Below are 18,005 nucleotides of genomic sequence, written 5' to 3' on the forward strand. Positions count from 1 at the left end.
ATTCATCTGAGGCGTTTTGGGAAGCAATATTTTTTTATACATTTCTCTTGAGTGAGGCATATCATATAAAAGAGACATATCGTAAATAATATATTCTGTTAATTTTCCCCAGAAAGGCTGTAAATCTAGACAAATAACATCTCGCGATATTTCAAAGCGAGCTGGCGGTCACGTTACAAAACATGTTTGGTAACAAGCACGTTGGTTTTGATTGAAACGTCCACACTACGACGCTAAATCCCCACTCAGATTAAAATAAATGATAAAAGTTGATTTTTTTTAATCAAAATTAGATTGCAGGAACGGGGACTTCTGTTTTCTGCAACGGGTAAGTCGTTTGTGCAGCTTTGCGCGATCTTATATTACTGTGTATGACAACATAGAGGTACACTGTATTTAATAACAACGTTGTGATCTCTGCTACAAAAAGGAACGACTTTATTTTGAAATTAAGAATGTTCGACTGGGTTTAATAATTATTTCTTACTTGTATTACTTTGCTACATTGTTGTGTTTTAAGAATAAGAAAAAACAATACTTAAACATGGTAAACATTTCCTTTGGAAAATATTCTGTATTTGCTAATTTTAAGTATTTCTTAAATCATTTTTCTTTATCAAATATAATTATTAAATATAAGCAACTTTGTCTTCCATTAGCCATATCTGATGATTTTGCCAAATGTAACGATTTGTACTTTTTATTAAATGTATCATTAAATTGATAGAAATAGTTTCGAGTAAATTGATACTTTTTAGGATTAGGGGCTACATGGTTCTGTCGGAACCAGAAGCGGAGATCCTTGCCTTAAGTCTTTAAAACTGTATCTGATCTAAAGCAAGAGCATGTTCATCCATGATCTGCACCGCTTATCCTCAGTAGGGTCGCGGGGGTGCTGGAGCCCGTCCCAGCTATCTATTTTCTCAAGCAAATTATGGGTTCATTTGTTGTTTGTTTTTACATTTTAAGTTGAAAAAATATAAAATCCCATTCTTAAATTAAGCAACATTATTCTCTGTTAGCCATATTTTGCTTGATTTGAGATTTTTTCCGTCTTTTTCAATTCATTAATCAAGCACATCCCAGCTATCTTCTGGCAGTGGGCAGGGGGCACCCTGAACTGGTTGCCAGCCAGTTGCAGGCAGAGACAGACAACTCACTGGCCCATTCACACCTAGAGACAATTTGGACCGGCCAATTAACCTGACATGCATGTTTTTGGGAATGTGGTAAGAAACCGGAGTGCCCGGACAAATACCCACGCAAGCACAGGGAGAAGATGCAAACTCCAAACAAGAAGGTCTGATCCCATGACCTCAGAACTGTGCCGCAAACGCCCTAAGCACTAAGCGGCCGTGCCGCCCTTGTCTTTTTCCAACAATAAAAAAAAATGTATATATTGTTAAATGACAAAGAAAATCTGAATGTGTAAAATTGATTCATTATTTATCTTCTAGTAAATCAAGAAAAACAACATTACCAACATTTTATATGGCAAATAAATATGCTCATTTCAGTTTTTTGATTATTTTAGTCAAAAAAATAAAAATCCCCGAAAAAAATCTCCTTATATTGAAGAAATATTATCCTCCATTAGCTTTGTATTTTGTTGCAAAATTTAAGGATTTCGTCATTAAAAAAAACTACATTAAATATATAACTAAATTGGCGACATGGAAGCTTAATGGTTAGCACGTCATTCGCACGGTGCAGCAGTCCAAGGTTCAATTCCAGCTACCTTCCCTACCGTGCAGAGTTTGCATGTTCTCTCCAAGCCTGCATGGGTTTTCTCTAGGGACTCTGGTTTCTTCCCACATTCCAAACACATGCCTGTAGGTTAATTGTCATGTCCAAATTGTCCCTAGGTGTGAATAGGCGAGTAAGTTGTTGTTTTGTGTGCTCTGCGACTGGCCGGAAAAAACAGTTCAGAGTGTCCCCTGCCCAAAGTTGGCCAGGATGGCTTTCAACTCTGATGAGGATAAGTGGTGTAGAAAATAAATGGATGGATATAATTTAGAATAGAATATGCCTTTATTGTCATTGTTACAACATGGGATATAAAAACAATTTTTAAAATCTTTTGAAATTTTCAGATAATTCTTCTCATTTAAGTATTATTACATTAAAAATCAGCTAAAGTATCACCATTTTATTCCAAGATTATTTTTCTTGGTAAATAAATCAAAAATATAGTATTTATGAAAAAAAGATGCCTAAAATTGAGCAAATGATCCGCAAACTGGACAAAAGAAGTGAAGCAAGTGCTTTGATTTTTCATGTCACTTTTTAGATAAATTCAAAAACATGAACCCCATTGTTGTGTGTTGAAGTCCACCTATTTGAGATCTACTTGTCATGCATAGCTTCAGTCAATTTTAAAAACAAAACATTTTCCAGGTTACATGCACAATACCAACAAACGAAATAGCGTGCAGTGCAGTTTTGCTATCATAAGAACATTAGTGTGACATGACCGAACCAATGTCTTTGTGCAGTTACATCATCTCAACGATGCCTGAAAGACCCGAGCTGCACCTGGCGAGCCTTTTTGTGAACAAAGTGTGCCGTGGGGTTCTGTTTTCTGGCCCGGTCAGAAAGTCCGAAGTCAGCAAGAGTCCCGAAGTGGCCTTCGCTTGCGAGGCGTATCGCATCAGCGCCGCTTCCAGAGGGAAGGAAGTGAAACTTACGCTGACGCCAATCAAAAGTGATGACACCAAAGCCAAAAAGACGCAGCAGCCTATGGACATAGTCTTCCGCTTCGGCATGTCGGGCTTTTTCCGGTTCACCGGGGAGGACCAGCTTCCCAAACATGCCCATCTGTGCTTTTATTCTAAAGAAAAGCCACACAACGTGCTCAGTTACGTGGACGCTCGCCGGTTCGGCAGCTGGCAGCCGCACGGAAACTGGCAGTCCGACAGGGGGCCCTGCATCATGTTTGAGTACAAAAGTTTCAGGTAAGAGAGCACTTTGAGGTGAAGGAATTCTTAAGAAGATGATGTGATGGTGAATATTTTGCAGGGAAAATGTGGTGTCGCAATTGTCGGATCGCGCCTTTGACAGGCCCATCTGTGAAGTCCTGCTCAATCAAAAGTACTTCAATGGCATTGGCAACTATCTCAGGGCGGAAATCCTTTACAGGTAAAGAATCCCCACAAAAACAATGAACTGCTCAAAAAGTTTTAGCATAGAGTCACATACAGACAACTTGGGCTAAAATGATACTTTTACGCCTCTAAATGAAATCAATTCAATTTGCACTATGTCAATCATTAGTGATAGGAAAGTATCCATATCAAGTATGTGTATCTAGCCTGTCCTTGTTTTAGCAGCCATTGATACCAAAAAGCGATACCTTTTCTATCAAATTAGGCTTAAAGCTCTCCTTGTTAGGTATTGGTGCTTACTTTGGCAGTTGGACACATTAGCAAGTTGTGGTCTAAAGGTTTTTGTGTTCAAGTTTTGACTACGTAACAAAAGATTAGTGTACCAAAAGCTCACTACTTTGCATCGTAAATTCACAAAAAGAGCACCGTAAATTCTTGACTGTAAGCCACTACTTTTTTTCCCAAACTTTCAACCCTGCGGCTTATTCAGTTATGTGGCCAATTTATGTAATTTTTCTAACGGCCGCCAGCAGCGCTCGAGTACAAAAGGTAAGATTTAGACCGGTGGAATATATGCGCCGAGGAAGACTGCAACTTCTTGGCTTGTGTATAAATTAAATTAGCGTAAACAAACCCTCATCATGCAAAATGCAAAAAGAAAGGCACATGACGCAGCTTTCAAGCGAAAAGCAATCGAGCAGTCCGGACGGTTTACCGTGATTTTTACAAGTACGGTATGTTTGTTTTACCAGACCCGTTTACTGTGTTGCTAGCGTGATTTGGAATAAGGGAGCGTTGGACGACGTCTATATGACAAAGTTTCTTTCCGACACTGAGGAAGATGACTTTGAAGAGCTGCATCAAACACACACATTTGCATTCTTGGTCCCCGCTTTCATCAATAGTCGACTGGTGATAATGGGCAAGGGCAAAGCAGTTGAGTTTAGGCAAGCCGCCATGGCATGCTTTAGTGGCCCCAACCGGTAAAAAAATGCACTCTGCAGGTCTCTGCTTGGAGCATTAGGTGACCAGCAATAATAGATCCCAGCTGACCATGTGCTCTTGACTTTAGGCAGAAAGAACGGAAAAAAAGACTGCCACAAAAACACTAATTTGTTCTTTTGGCCTCCGCTCTCAGCAATAGTCGACTGTGGCTAATGAATCATGGCCAAAACAGAGCACTTTATTTTTGCGCTTTAGTCAAATGTGAATAATAGACATAAGCGTGCATTTCATTTAAGGTGGGTCGGAACGGCACACCTCCTGACAAAAGTGCTGTCTGCAGGTCCTCGCTCGCAGCAAAAAGGGATTTGGGATAATGGATCGCGGCTGGATGATTGTGGTCTACTTTTTTTTTAATTAACCAGCGATGCACGGAGGCCTGAAAGTACGACGTAGTGAAGGATTGTTGTAATTTACTAATAGAAACAATCTGGAAACAGTTTTCAAATTTCTAACCACCTCTTGTAAAATTTTTCAATCTATTATCATCATTTTAATTTGAAAAGCCACCGTTTTGCAGGTTAAACATCCCGCCCTTCGTGCCTGCCCGCACCGTGCTGGAAGGCCTCGAGTCCGAGGACGCCAGCGAAGACGAAAAGTCGGTCGACATTTTGAACCCAAAGGTTAGCTTGAGCACAAACATCCTTTCATTTCCCCATCCAAAGATCAAACGACTTCACATCTGACTGTGTCTCACTTTGAAGCAAGTTCTAAAGACGGCAGTGAAAGATGAGGGCGCCGACCTTCTCAGGCTGTGCCACACTGTTCCCCTGGAGGTGGTCCATTTAGGTGGGCGACAATGTTGAATTCTAGCCAAGATGGTGTTGAAAACAATGCGGTTTCTCAACTTGGCAGGCGGAAAAGGTTATGATCCAGAGAAGGCCGACTACTCCGAATTCAGGGCCTGGTTGCGCTGTTACTACGTGGACGGCATGAAATCCATACGGGACCACAACGGCAGGACAATGTGGTTCAAAGTAGGTGATTCAGTTCAGTGTTACCCATAACATTCTGTGAGACTCTGGTGGATGGACAGTCGAGGGGGACCAGGGCATGGTCCCCTGGAAGAAAATTGTATACATTTTAAATTCAAACGTATCCATCTGGTGCTTTTTTACAACAAAATCAGGAAACAAGATGAATGTGTGCTTTTGTAAACGATTGAATCATGATTACTCTAGTTATGAAAGGCAATGACATGGCAAACAACCCACACCCTCAAAGCATGGCAAACGAGACAGGAGTTTACCGCCCCCCAAAAATCTTATCTAATAAGACTAAAAAGAACTTGTGTTGTTCCGATGCTGTACTATTTTAAGGTAATTTGTGAGTCGAAACGCCTTTTGATTTTAAATGCGTCAATTAATCCAAGCCCCGCAAAAGTATGATATATATTTTTTATTAAATCATTAGAGCATCAGAACATAAAACAAATACATGTTAAAAATTAGATTAATGCACAATATACGAGAGGCACATGCTTAAAAAACCCAAAAGATAAAGGATATAATTAAAATGTTTATTTACATTTTAACTGGCCTCTATGTTTACTTCCCCAGCAGTGTTTCTTAAAACTGATCCAATGACGTCTGCTTTTGCCAGCTTTTGACAATCCGTCGGAAATGCGCGAGGTCGATGTCATCATAATAAGAGATAGCCCAACCGGTCAACACTTTTTCTGGGTGATTCCTTTTCTCAAATTCTCAGACTTCATGGAATTTTGCCAAAATGTCAGAATTTCGCTAAGATGGTCCATTGTGAATGACAGCTCTTCGTAGCAGTACCGTACAGTAGACTGTTTACAGAGCGGTAAAGGGACACGGAGAGCATGCATCGGAATGCCAGGTAGAATTATGGGAGCGGCGAATGGCAGCGCCTACTGTACTATTGATCAACTTTGCATTTATTTATATATAAAAAATATTGTATTTTTTTAAAATACAAGTTTATGAGACCCTGGCGCCCTGCCAAAATCTTGTATGGAAAATACTGCATTTCCTTATTGTGACGGTTGAAACGTAAGCTAAACTAAGTTTTTTTTTCAGGGTGATCCAGGTCCAATGGCTCCAAAAGGTAAGTAACAAATTTGCGAGATAAAAAAAAAAGGGAGGCTCACAAAGATTTACTTTTTGTGATGTTTGTCTTCCACTAGATACAAAATCACCAAAAGCCAAAAAGAGAGTGAAAAAAGACGACAATCATGATTACACCAGCAAGAAAAAGGTTAAAACGATCACATTGGGTCGTCACAATCAATTTAGAAATTGACAACTAACGTCTGCATCTTTAAATCGTAGGGAGCAAAAGGGAAGGTCAAAAAGGAAATTAAGGATGAGCCTCAAAAAGAAGCCACGCCCAAAAAGACCAAGAAGTCCTTGAAAACAAACACGGCGCAACGTCAAAACAAATCACCAGCCAAAAGGAAGAAAACGACCGAGCCAACACAAGGTTAACAATAAAATCCTGCATAGCAGAAATAATAACATATTTCGTTAACAGATCACTTTTTATTTTCAGGTTCTCGGCGTAGCGCTCGCCTCAGGCAGAATGTCGAGTAAAAGCAAAAACGGCCCCATCGCTATACTTTGAAATACTGTTTTTATTCTTTTGTATATTTTTTTTTCAATAAAAAATGCAAAATTGTATCCCTTGATTTTTCTCAGTAGTTAGACACGTGTATCATTTTACAGATTAGTTAATTTGCATGAACAATCCACTTAACTGCCTGGTATTTGAAAATATTTGTTTTTAAGTTTATCATTCTGCTGTACTTTGCATACATTTTCCAATCCAAAAAAAAAGTCACACAGCGCAGTGGTTAGCTCGTGTGCGGCACAATTCTGAGGTCATGAGATCGAACCTTCCTGTGGAGTTTGCATGTTCTCCCGTGCTTGCGGGTTTCCTCCGGGCACTCCGGTTTCCTCACACATCCCAAAAACATGCATGTTAGTTTTTTTGTCCGGTCCAAATTGTCCCCAGGTGTAAATGAGCGAGTGAATCGTCTGTCTCTGTGTGCCCTGCAACTGGCTGGCAACCAGTTCAGAGTGTCTCCTGCCCACTGCCTGAAGATAGCTGGGATGGGCTCCGGCACCCCCACGACCCTACTGAGGATAAGCGGTGAAGATAATGGCTGGATATGTTCTTGCTTTAGACCAGATACATTTTTAAAGGCTAAAGGCAGGGCTCTTCACTCTTAGTTCCGACAGATCCATGTAAACCCTAACCCTAAGAATACCTAGGTAGCCCACAAACCAGTTCTGAAGATAGCTCACTAGTGTTGCGTTATTGTGATTTCTAGGAAATATGATTTCCAACAAGCATGAGAAATCATTGACATGATCAGGGTCTAAATGTGAATTTCCCTGCGGGGATGAATAAAGTATCTATCTATCTAAATAAATAACCAAATCCCAAACTCATCTGAAAATAATTTATATCCGTAAATCAGTGTCATTATACAGCCAGATATTTAAGGAGTTGACTGAGCCAATTTGAAGCCAACTTCTAAATCTTTATAACCTGGTAATAACATAATACTGACATACTAATAACTTGTTATTTAATAAATGCTCATAAAACTCGCTAATTAGTCACAAAAAGCAACTTCAGCTTCAGAAAGGAATTAATATTCATCTCTGGTGCTGTGAACAGAACTAGTGTGAAGATGAGTTCAAATCTAATGCTTTTTTACATATCATCTAGTCCAGTGGATAGGATTTAGTGCTCTCACCGCTGCGGCCTAGGTTTGATTCCCATTGCATTCAACTGCAACGTTAGAACTGGAAAAAGGTGAAACAAAATGTTATCCTGATTTTTCATCGAAATTAAGGGATTTTTTTTTAACAGGAATGAGAAATCCTTGACATGATCAAATCATCCAAAGATATTTTTAAATTTAGCATATAATTTGTCGGCTGTCGGGCCTCTTTGCTGATGAAGGGTTGCATGGCACGGCAGCCACCCCTTGACGTGGTATGGGTTTAATATTCGGTGTCAGGTTGGGAAGAGCAAAGAGGAATTAATGTTGGGTGAATGTGTGTTCTTGACCCCTAGCCACCTCCCACTAGGAGAATATGGCTTCAGTATATAGATGAATATAACATATATTTAAATCACTCAATGCACTTCTACATGGCTGATGCTTGGTTCTACTTTAACTACTAGGGTTGTAGGGGCACCATTTCCTGTGGTGTGACTTGGGCAAGTACAAGTGATACCCATCCCTCTCTAGGCCAACATATGTTCTCACCCGATCACGAACCTATTTTAAGCCTATGTCTTACAATTACAACCTGGTGATAACATAGTAGTAACCCAATATAATTCATTTCAAAAATTCTTATAAGACTGGTCTCCAAAGGGGTATGGTCACTTTTTTTTCAGTAGAAATTTACAAGCAACATATTTTTATCCTGCCGCCTCTCTGTAATTGTTGCAACCCTTCAATTTTCCATCAGATACAAAAACATAGATAAAATTGATAAACCTATTATATTTGAAGCCCATAACAGCCCAGATTAGATCACTCTGAGGCAAAGAACCTCAAGTCAATTCCAAGTAATACACTGTTAACAATCCTGAATTATGTCTCCATTGCACTTCCTATTACTCATGATGAAGTGGTTGTTACCAAAACAAGATCATGCATCAAAAACAAGCAGAAGTGATCTGACTTGAAAAGGGCTGAAGTTTAGTGTGATTCCATCCTCAGACACGTGCACTGGCGAAGCCGATTCGATTTGCTCAAGAAGATTACAACTGAAATGAGAAACAAGATTATTAATATTTTTTCCCCAAAACGTATTAAAAGGCACCAGAATAAGTCACTTACAACCAAGCTTCCTTAACCGGCAGCATCACGCAAAGGGTTGCGGTCACGGCACCTCCGTGGGCCTCGTACAACCTGACGACGAGGGCTCCTTTCCTGTCCTCGGTCTGTTGCGTTCAATGACAAATGGTAACGGCAGTGACGGCTGTAACGAAACAGTTTTGGACGTACCTGTTTGACAGTCTCAAGGATGACACTGGCGGGCTCCACGGAGAAAGCACTCCAAGACGCCGTGTTTGGAGAGCACGGCGTCAACCTCAATGGGAAATTGAGATTGTACGCGCACTGGATGACACCGGCATCTTGGAACGATCCTTTAAAGTTAAACGTCGTTAAAATTGAAAGTTTAAACAACAGTAAATTCCAGACTGACCACTAACGGAAAACATTGGCTGCAACGGGAATCGAACCCGAGTCGCAGGGGTGAGAGCTCCAAATCCTAAGCACTTGACTACCAGTAAGATAGATGACATACGAAAAGGCATTCAATTTCATCTTATGATCACACTATTTTTATTCACAGTGGCAAAGGTGAATGTCAGAGAACACAAAGTTGTCCTGAAAGATAGAAAAATGTGCAAAAAAGCACAACAAGGGAAACAACTCGTTGTACCTGATGATGAATTGGACTTTAAAGGACCTCAAATAAAAACACTTTATCTTGGTATTGTATTCATAGTTTACATTGTCAATAAATCATGGCTGCACATATTCAACAACATCTGTCACTTACAATGCTTAGAATAGAAGAAAAAAATGGAATTCGTCATTGTAACATGCAAAAATGCAAAACGAAATTAACATTCTTCTGTGGTACCGTGAATAAAGAGTGTGATGATGAGATCTATTGCCTTTTTGTAGGTCATCTATATCACTGGTCACAGTGGTTAGGATAAAGCCGCTCTTACCGCCGGGCTCGATTTTAGTTGCGTTCGACTGCAAAGTTTGAGTAAAATTTTATACTGATTTTTAATTCCAACTTAGGGGTGTGCGTTATACACGAATAAATACGGTAAAAGCTGCATGCTGAAATCTGAGAACGAAACTCAATTTTTTTCTTTGTACAACCACATCGGATTTTAAGCCGCAGGCTTAAACAACAATAAAAGTGAACTCATTCACATCCATTTACATTACTAAGCCCAAAGCTCACGTGGCGTCAACCAACCGTGGCGACCAAGATGAAGACGACAAGAGCAATTACAGAAACAAGTTAATATTTACGACTATCCCGAAAGAAAACTAAAATGAGGGTTGTGTCACGTAAAATGTGAGCCCCATAGTCTCGACAGTGCCAAGGCAACCATACTGTGGAGAATAATGCCAGATTGCAACACAGATTGTGCTGTTGTCATCAGTGGTTGCTGTGGTAACCAAATTATAATAGCTTGTCATCGTTCCTCGAGGATAAAAGGAAACTCCATGGACCTCACAAGGAATCCGATGATATGAAAAGAGAAGTGTAGCATTTTTAATTGATAAATTCCACTGTTATTCAATCCGATGTATAAATTGTGGACTTCATTGGTGAGTGAATGGAAATATCATGAGTACGTAGTAAATAGTGAATAAAGTACCGACTAACCCCCGTTTCGCTTCTGTTATGTATTATATGAATAATTTTGGTAAAAACATGGAGCAATTTCTTCTTTAGAAGGGCGTCATAGACGTTTTAGACATCACCATGGTGTTTTGTATTTAGAGCTCACGTGTCGTGGTAAAGGGCAGCTTGCCGTTTTCCTCTGCTCCCTGCACACTTATGGAATTTGGCAACCAAGCCGAAAACGTATAAAAAAAATTTGATATGCGGCGCCTTTGGTGCCGTGCACACATGACTGATTTACAATAACTGAAGTTGTGATTAATCATACAATTTAGTTGGAGCTCTGTGAATTATTAATTAACTTTAAAGCCGTGTTTAAAATGTAGCAAAAAAGTAGCAACTTATAGTCTGCAATTTACAATAAATAAAATAGGAAAACATGACAAACCTGTGTGTGGCATGACTGCGTATGTAAAATCATGCATGCCCATATCAGCGTTGGCATCTGGAGACTTTGGTGCCCTTAACCTACAAGGATGTATCATGTTAGTTATGCTAGTTAAACAGAGCGGTTTTCAATATATTAGCACAGTATTTGGAAAATGTGCATGGCCTCACAAGGAAAGGGTCATTGTGTTCTCATAAACCGAGTAGCCGTATTTGCAGTCATTGAGCAGAGCCACTCCGAAATTGTGCTCTGATAAATCGGCCCATTTGTGACCCCAAACCTAAAGAGGGAAGAAGCACAAGTCAGGGGGATTATATTCGATTAATTATTGTAAAAAAATATCTTAATTAATAGAAAAAACATTTACTATATTATAGTTAACGATTTTATCATAATATAAAATTTCTAAAATAAGATTGAGGAATTTAAATAAACAGAGAGTATTATTTGGCGCCTCATAGTGGTAAAAATGTATTAAGAGAAAAAAAAAGTTGGTTAAGTGAAAATACATTACCTATCATAAACATGCCTTTTTAAAAATACTCAAAGGTTAAGATATTAGCATTTAGTTTACATAAAATGAGCCTCACCAAGAGGAAGCTGACATAAATGTCTGACATCTTGCCAGTACCTTATTGGTACCTCAAAACCTCAAAGAGGTTGGGGGGGAAAAAAAAGAGAAATAAAATTGTGCTTTTTGGTCATTTTGAGTCTAGTCATAGTTTGTATTCTTCCTTGTGCTTTATAGGATTCGTTTCCGATTCCACGACTTCTAGAAGGTAAATAATGCACACTGTCCTCACACTGTTTCTACGAATCGTATAATAAAAGCCAATATCAAGAGAACCGATACTTTTGGTCCTACGTGCTGAACAGTGCCCCAGGTCCCTTGACAGCCCCCAAACTAGAACCCCAGTAGGTCATTGTTATTCTCTAGGACATTTCAAATGTAAACAATAGAAAGTGTTTTATATTGGTAATATCTGTTTTTTAACTGGCATAACAAGTAATTACCACAAGCAGTGTCTTTAAACCCACTATCAATACTTGTATCCATCTGCCCTGGTCATATCCCTCGAGAGGGAGGACAGACAGCAAGACAAACACATACAAAAACAAAGAAAAGAAAAAGTAGCAAAAAAAAACACAAAAAAATTGACCATGGCCAACCCAAATGCCCAATCACCCAAACAAGTTAAGCACCTCGGCACCAAAGTTGGTCATGCTTTCGTCCCTCCAAATAAAACCGGACAAAAGAAAGAGGCCGTGTCACTCGGGTCAGGGTAACACAACACACTCTTCTGTTAAACAGCAGGGCCCGACACCTTTCACTGGTTTACCCCTGCCGCATCATACGGGTGCCTTGCCCATCCCTTAGAACGCATCCAAGCATCCCACTATCCTTTCACAACATCTATCCACTCATTCCTATCACCAACAAACTATCAATACTTAATAATAAAACTTCATAAGACATCTTTTAAAATTAGCCAATCAATTAAATATGTAATTGCCATGTGTTTTTTTGTGTGGTTGAATAAGCCAATTTTATCCACACCCTCAATAATAACATATTAACAACATACTAATAAAATAATGGTATTTCATAAGTGCGTATTAAACTGGTAGCGATTTCGCACTAATCAGTATTTCCTCATGCTGAGACTGGTTAACCTTTTGCTAATTACTTCAAATTTGGTCCAGTCCCACGACGTATTCCTGTGTGTGGGCCTCTGCAGATGTCCGAACTGGATCTCATACGTAGCGTTGGGGCTTCTCACTCTCACCGGGAATTCAACCTTGAGAAACTTGTGCGACTCGGCCCAGTTAACCTTGGAACAGACAAATTGCCTGTGGTCAAAAAGTCAATTTGTATCATTTTGTATTCATCACCTCAGATAAATCTGTCAAATTGTGAGTACAGTGGCCGCTCTAATTACGAGCTATCTGAGAGACAAGATGTCTTTCCAGCAAAAATCCTGCCCGACATACGAGAGAAAATCCGCGTTTCTAGTATTTCCAGACGCCAGAGGACGCTAGAGACCGATCACTGCCAACATCCTGCCATAGCAGACATGATCCTTCACTATTTTGTTGCTTTTTATGACCCTAGTCATGAGTCTGGAAAAGTAAATGGCAAGGTGTTTTCTGAGAAAAAAGAGGATGTTATTAATTAAAATAAAACAGGAACTTATGAAATGGTGTTTGTGCGAGTGATCTACTGAAGCAGTACGATCGGTTATCCTCTATAATTTGTACAATATTGATGTAGAAAGATACCTTCAAAGCTCTAGAGTCGAACAAGGGGGCGACTATTCCAGAGAGCATCATCTCGTTATCTCTTATTTACTGGATCTTATTACTGTAAATTTATGTTCAATTACTATTTGAATGTGTTCTTAGTGATCAGGAAGATGTGTTTTATAGCTTTTTTGGGTTCACTTGAGGGATTTTAGGAGGCCAGGAAATGTATACCGTAAATTCCGGACTATAGAGCGCACCTGATTATCAGCCGCACCCACCACGTTTTAAGAGGAAAACCGATTTTGTACATACACAATCCGCACCTGTATATAAGCCGCATGCGCCCACATTTAAACATGTAACACAAACACAAAATTAACCCAAATCGAACTTCAAGTCCCGCGATTGAAACTAAATGCCCTTCATTAAAGTCCACAGTCCAAAAATCAAAGCCGGCAAAATGAACGGAAAATGATACCAGTACTTAAAGTTTGATGCAGACCTGCAGAGTCCGGGTCTTGTTGAAAGTAATCCAAGGAAAAAAGTGTATATTTCCAAAGGTAAGTGTGGGAAAAATATATCAGATGAACACATTTACTCACGCAACTTCTTTTTCTTTAACCAACTTTTTACCCGCTCTTCTTTCCTTGTTTGTCCCTCACCTTTAGCGGTCCCCACTTAAACTCGGCACCCCGCGTTTGTTCCGCCCCTCATTTTTCGTTCACTCGTGCAAAACATATCAGAATAAGTGTCTAAAATAAATACAAATAAATACATTACAAAAATATACAGTTGCAAATACATATTATACATGGGTTACACATATTTACAAAGAAAGACGGTACACCGAGAGAGTTTTCAAAGCTTTAATAATAATAATATAGCTTTCATCCCAAATGGTGGCTGTGACAGGGCAGTTAATGGTAGCAACACTCGAGCGCTGCTGGCGGCCGTTAGAAAAATTACATAAATTGGCCGCATCACTGAATAAGTCGCAGGGTTGAAAGTTAGGGAAAAAAGTAGCGGCTTATCGTCCGGAATTTACGGTAATTGGTTTTCAGTTATTTCTTAGGAAAAATGTGTTTAAGGTATGAGAAATTGCCGATACAAGCTCGATCCGGGAACGAATTACAGTATTGTCCGCATTGCAAAACACTCCGGATTATAAAGTGCACCCTCCCCCAGAATAAGTCGTTTTTGACATTTTTTCATCTATTAGGCGCATCAGACTATAAGGTGTATAAAATTGAAACTAAAACAAGAGCTTCCGTATTACAATAATGTAATACAATATTATTTGGGGACCGAAATCACATAACATTGTATTCAATGGGAATCGAACCCAAGTAGGCACGGTCAAAGTGCCGACACATTACAACTAGACCACCTGTGGTACTGATGACAAACAAAATGGCATTGGAGCTTATCGCCTCATAAAACTATTTTTATTCACAGAGCCACAACATTGATTTGCGTGGTGGGGATTACCTTATGTGCAATCCCTTCTCAAAGTTTCTTCATTTTCCTCATGTTGAGGTTTTTGGGTTTTTCCTTGCCCTCATGTAGGTTTTAGATCAGGGGATGGTGTAATAATAGTCTGTGGTTTGCAATCATCTGTGGTCTGTGCAGCCTTTTGAGATCAAGGGCTATAAAAAAATAGGGCTAGTACTTTATGATAGGTTTCACAGTTTGAAACAGTTAAACGGTTTCATCTGTGCATCAATAACATCTCAGTTCAATATGTATATGTACATACTGTAAAAGAGCTTATACAGTATTTTGTAGAAAGACTTTGTTTTCTAAATTCACCAACGTTTGTTGGTGAAGAAATGGAAAGACTGTGTCAACTTAATCAGAAGGCACTATGCTAATCAGTGTAAGGAGGTAAGGTTTTTGATTCCCGTTGCACACAATGTTTTGCATCAGCGATATTAATTGATCTGATCCATTATTGCTTAAAAACAGTATTACCATAAAAACCTGTATGGTAACGCATATCTGGAATTACCGTCTGCACTATAAAGTGCCCTGGGTGATAAGGCGCACCCCCAAAAATAATGTTTTATCATATATTTTCCATACATAAGGCACACTGGACTATAAGGCGCAACAGTCGAGAAGTACTCAAACTTTGTTAACACCTTACATTCTGTTGAGAAGCAAATACGTGTCTCAGACACGTACAGACACGGTGTCCGTACAATGTCACCAGTCACTGAAATACCACATATTATTGCAAAGCTTAGACTCTTGGGATTCAAAATATACTGACCACGTATAAATATACTCATCACAAAAAAAATCACGATCAGTCTGAAATAAAATACCGAGAAAATACAAAGCCGGGGTAGTTCACCAAACTACCGTATTTTACGCACTATAAGGCGCACCTAAAAGTCTTAATTTTTTTCAAAAGCTGACCATGCACCTTATAATACAGTGCGCCTTATATATGGCTCAACATTAAATCACAAGGTCTCGCAACTTACGCAACAGCCGCCGACTCGATTTTCCCCCGAACGTGGAGTAGTCCGCGGTGTATGCTGGGATTTATATACCGGCGTTTCATTGGCTAACCAATGTGTCAATCATCATTTGAATCGATCACTATTGGCTAAAGTTATTCGGAGCCTCGGATAGGCTAGAGGGCCGAAACAAACCCTGCAATTGGCCGAAAAAGATGTGTCAATCATCCGTTAAATCGATCGCTATTGGCTGAAGTTATTCGGAGCCTTGGATTGGCTAGATGGCCAAAACAAACCCTGCAATCGGCCGAGTTTAGCAATGGCGTAGCAAGCTTGCTAAAGTACCCCGTAAAGAAACATGTTTCATTAGTCTGTATTTGTAAATATTCTACTCTCCTGGATTTACTTCACGTACGGTTGTAAGAAGACCATGATTGCGTATCATTATTGAACGTGAGAACTTAGGTGAGTTATGCGGCTTTATATTTTCCTGGTATCTTGTTTTAGAACGATCTTGATGTTGCTGTGATGAGTTGAGTGAATTAAACTCAATTCCAAGTGTTTATTGTCATATGCACAGTAAAGTTGTGAGCGAAAAAGAAAATAGAAACATAGAAATGTTTGGCATTTCTTGAATCCCAAGACTTCAACCTTCCGAATGATATTTGAAATGACGCATTTAAGTGACATCGTACGGACACCGCATCAGCACGTGTCTACGACACGTATTTGCTTCTTTGCAAGCTTTGGGAATGTTAAGGGGGTAATCAGTTGGACTGAATCATCTGACTGTTTTGTCGACGTTCCCATTGTAGCGCCTTATAATCCGGTGCGCCTTATCTATGGAAGATATAGGACCAAAAACTATTTTTTGGGGGTGCGCCCTATAACCCGGTGCGCCCTATAGTGCGGAAAATACGGTAGTTGTCTTGTGCCATCACATGGTCTCCTTACATCTGTGAGTGTAGCAAATCAAACCGTGTAGAATATTTACGGACTCCAAAACAGGCAAAAATGCAGACCCCCCCCAAAAAAAAATCAGCTCTGCATCGATGGAGGTTCATTGTTGGTAACTGTCTGTTTAGTCCCATAATTCAAGTTTACAAATACATACTAGGATAATTATTTTCTCTACGCCATAGCCGACCTAACTTGTGATCCACATGTTTTTTAGCCAATTGCAGGCTTTGTTTTACCCCGCCTTAGCCTGTATGAGCCTGTAAATGCTTAAAAGGACCCGCCTCATTTAACTCTGAACAACTTTAACCAATACTGACAGCTGACAGATTCAAATGATGATTGACACATTGGTTAGGAAATGCCATTCAGGTGTATGTATTCCAGCATGCATCACGCACCACTTCTTCTACGTGGGGAAAAAAAGAGTCGGCGGCTGCTTAATATAGTTCTGAGACCTGTTGCGACTCAGGATTGATCATATATAAGGCGTATTATAAGGCGCACAGTCAGCTTTTGAAAAAGCTGATGGCTTTTAGGAACGCTTTATAGTGCAGAAAATATGATACTTTATGCATTTCCAATACTATCTTCCCGTATTGTGCACTATGTAAGGCCCACCGAGTTATAAGGCTCACTGGGTTATAAGGCGAACGTTTACACTTCTGGCTAAACTGGGGGTTTTAGGTTGCCTTCATAGTCCAGATAACACGGTAATCTCGTATGTAAAGGGGCCATTGTACAAGTTTTGAGAGATCAAACCTGTGTTTTGAACTTGAGGTAAGGGCACATGGCATCCATCACCACCTTTTGCGTGACTGTGCTTTTCTCACTGATTCTGAGTGTGAAGCCCACACTTCCTCTGAGTTGGTGTGATGACAGCACATGGGCCGGTTGCACAACCTCTACCACCGGCTTCCTGTGGCGACGGGGAGGGCCAAAGTTTTTAGACACAGACGAGTGGGTGTTACCACGAAAAAAGGATCCACACCTCGTTTGAAGATGATAATCCATTACATCCCAAGCGTCCCAGTATAGAGGTACGTCATCGAAGATCACAAACTGGTTACTACAGCAGCCATCCGAAATAGCCTCCCTGAAATCAACAGAAGATTAACATTAGTTTTTTTGTACGTCTGCTGGGTTTATATCTTTTATATAATCAGTTAGTCAGCAGCCCCCACAAAACAAACTGTCCTCTGCTTTCATGCCAATAAACTAACAATGTAACTCTTCTATGCTAGCGAGTGGGCGATTTGTTTGAGGGAGGTAAGCACTGCATTCCTTAAGCATGAAGCCCTACTGATATGAAACAAGGACAACCCTAAAGGACAAACATTTCACTTCTTAGTTAGTTAAATAGGACACAAAGTACACATCACGACTCATTCGCAAGCGTTTGACGTCAAAGATC

At 39.8% G+C, this 18,005-nt stretch overlaps 2 protein-coding genes across 2 annotated transcripts in view; one reads left to right on the top strand and one right to left on the bottom strand.

The window, feature by feature from the left end:
- Positions 1-6,749, top strand: neil1 (nei-like DNA glycosylase 1). Its single transcript, XM_088340175.1, has 10 exons — positions 1-328; positions 2,496-2,954; positions 3,019-3,138; positions 4,627-4,729; positions 4,811-4,895; positions 4,962-5,083; positions 6,152-6,179; positions 6,259-6,329; positions 6,404-6,554; positions 6,624-6,749. The coding sequence occupies exons 2-10, from the start codon at positions 2,512-2,514 to the stop codon at positions 6,662-6,664; spliced, it is 1,164 nt and encodes a 387-aa protein (XP_088196301.1). The 5' UTR covers positions 1-328; positions 2,496-2,511; the 3' UTR covers positions 6,665-6,749.
- man2c1 (mannosidase, alpha, class 2C, member 1) overlaps positions 6,594-18,005 on the bottom strand; it is a 22,346-nt gene continuing 10,934 nt past the window's right edge. The window contains exons 19-26 of the mRNA XM_088340174.1: positions 17,583-17,687; positions 17,354-17,510; positions 12,614-12,757; positions 11,096-11,205; positions 10,926-11,005; positions 9,106-9,248; positions 8,938-9,041; positions 6,594-8,864 (exon numbers count right to left, since the gene is read on the bottom strand). Coding sequence (XP_088196300.1) covers positions 8,747-8,864; positions 8,938-9,041; positions 9,106-9,248; positions 10,926-11,005; positions 11,096-11,205; positions 12,614-12,757; positions 17,354-17,510; positions 17,583-17,687 — 961 coding nt within the window. The 3' untranslated portion in view covers positions 6,594-8,746. The remainder of the gene's footprint in view (positions 8,865-8,937; positions 9,042-9,105; positions 9,249-10,925; positions 11,006-11,095; positions 11,206-12,613; positions 12,758-17,353; positions 17,511-17,582; positions 17,688-18,005) is intronic.

Source organism: Urocampus carinirostris, chromosome 7 (genome assembly GCF_059441175.1).
Source record: "Urocampus carinirostris isolate Australia breed hairy pipefish chromosome 7, RoL_Ucar_1.0, whole genome shotgun sequence".
NCBI lineage: Eukaryota > Metazoa > Chordata > Actinopteri > Syngnathiformes > Syngnathidae > Urocampus > Urocampus carinirostris.

Bases quoted from the DNA above. Each gene is read 5' to 3' on its own strand.
- neil1 (XM_088340175.1), top strand. From the start codon at position 2,512: ATGCCTGAAAGACCCGAGCTGCACCTGGCGAGCCTTTTTGTGAACAAA. The intron at 3,139-4,626 runs GTAAAGAATCCC...ACCGTTTTGCAG, and splicing joins AGGGCGGAAATCCTTTACAG to GTTAAACATCCCGCCCTTCG. The intron at 5,084-6,151 runs GTAGGTGATTCA...TTTTTTTTTCAG, and splicing joins GCAGGACAATGTGGTTCAAA to GGTGATCCAGGTCCAATGGC.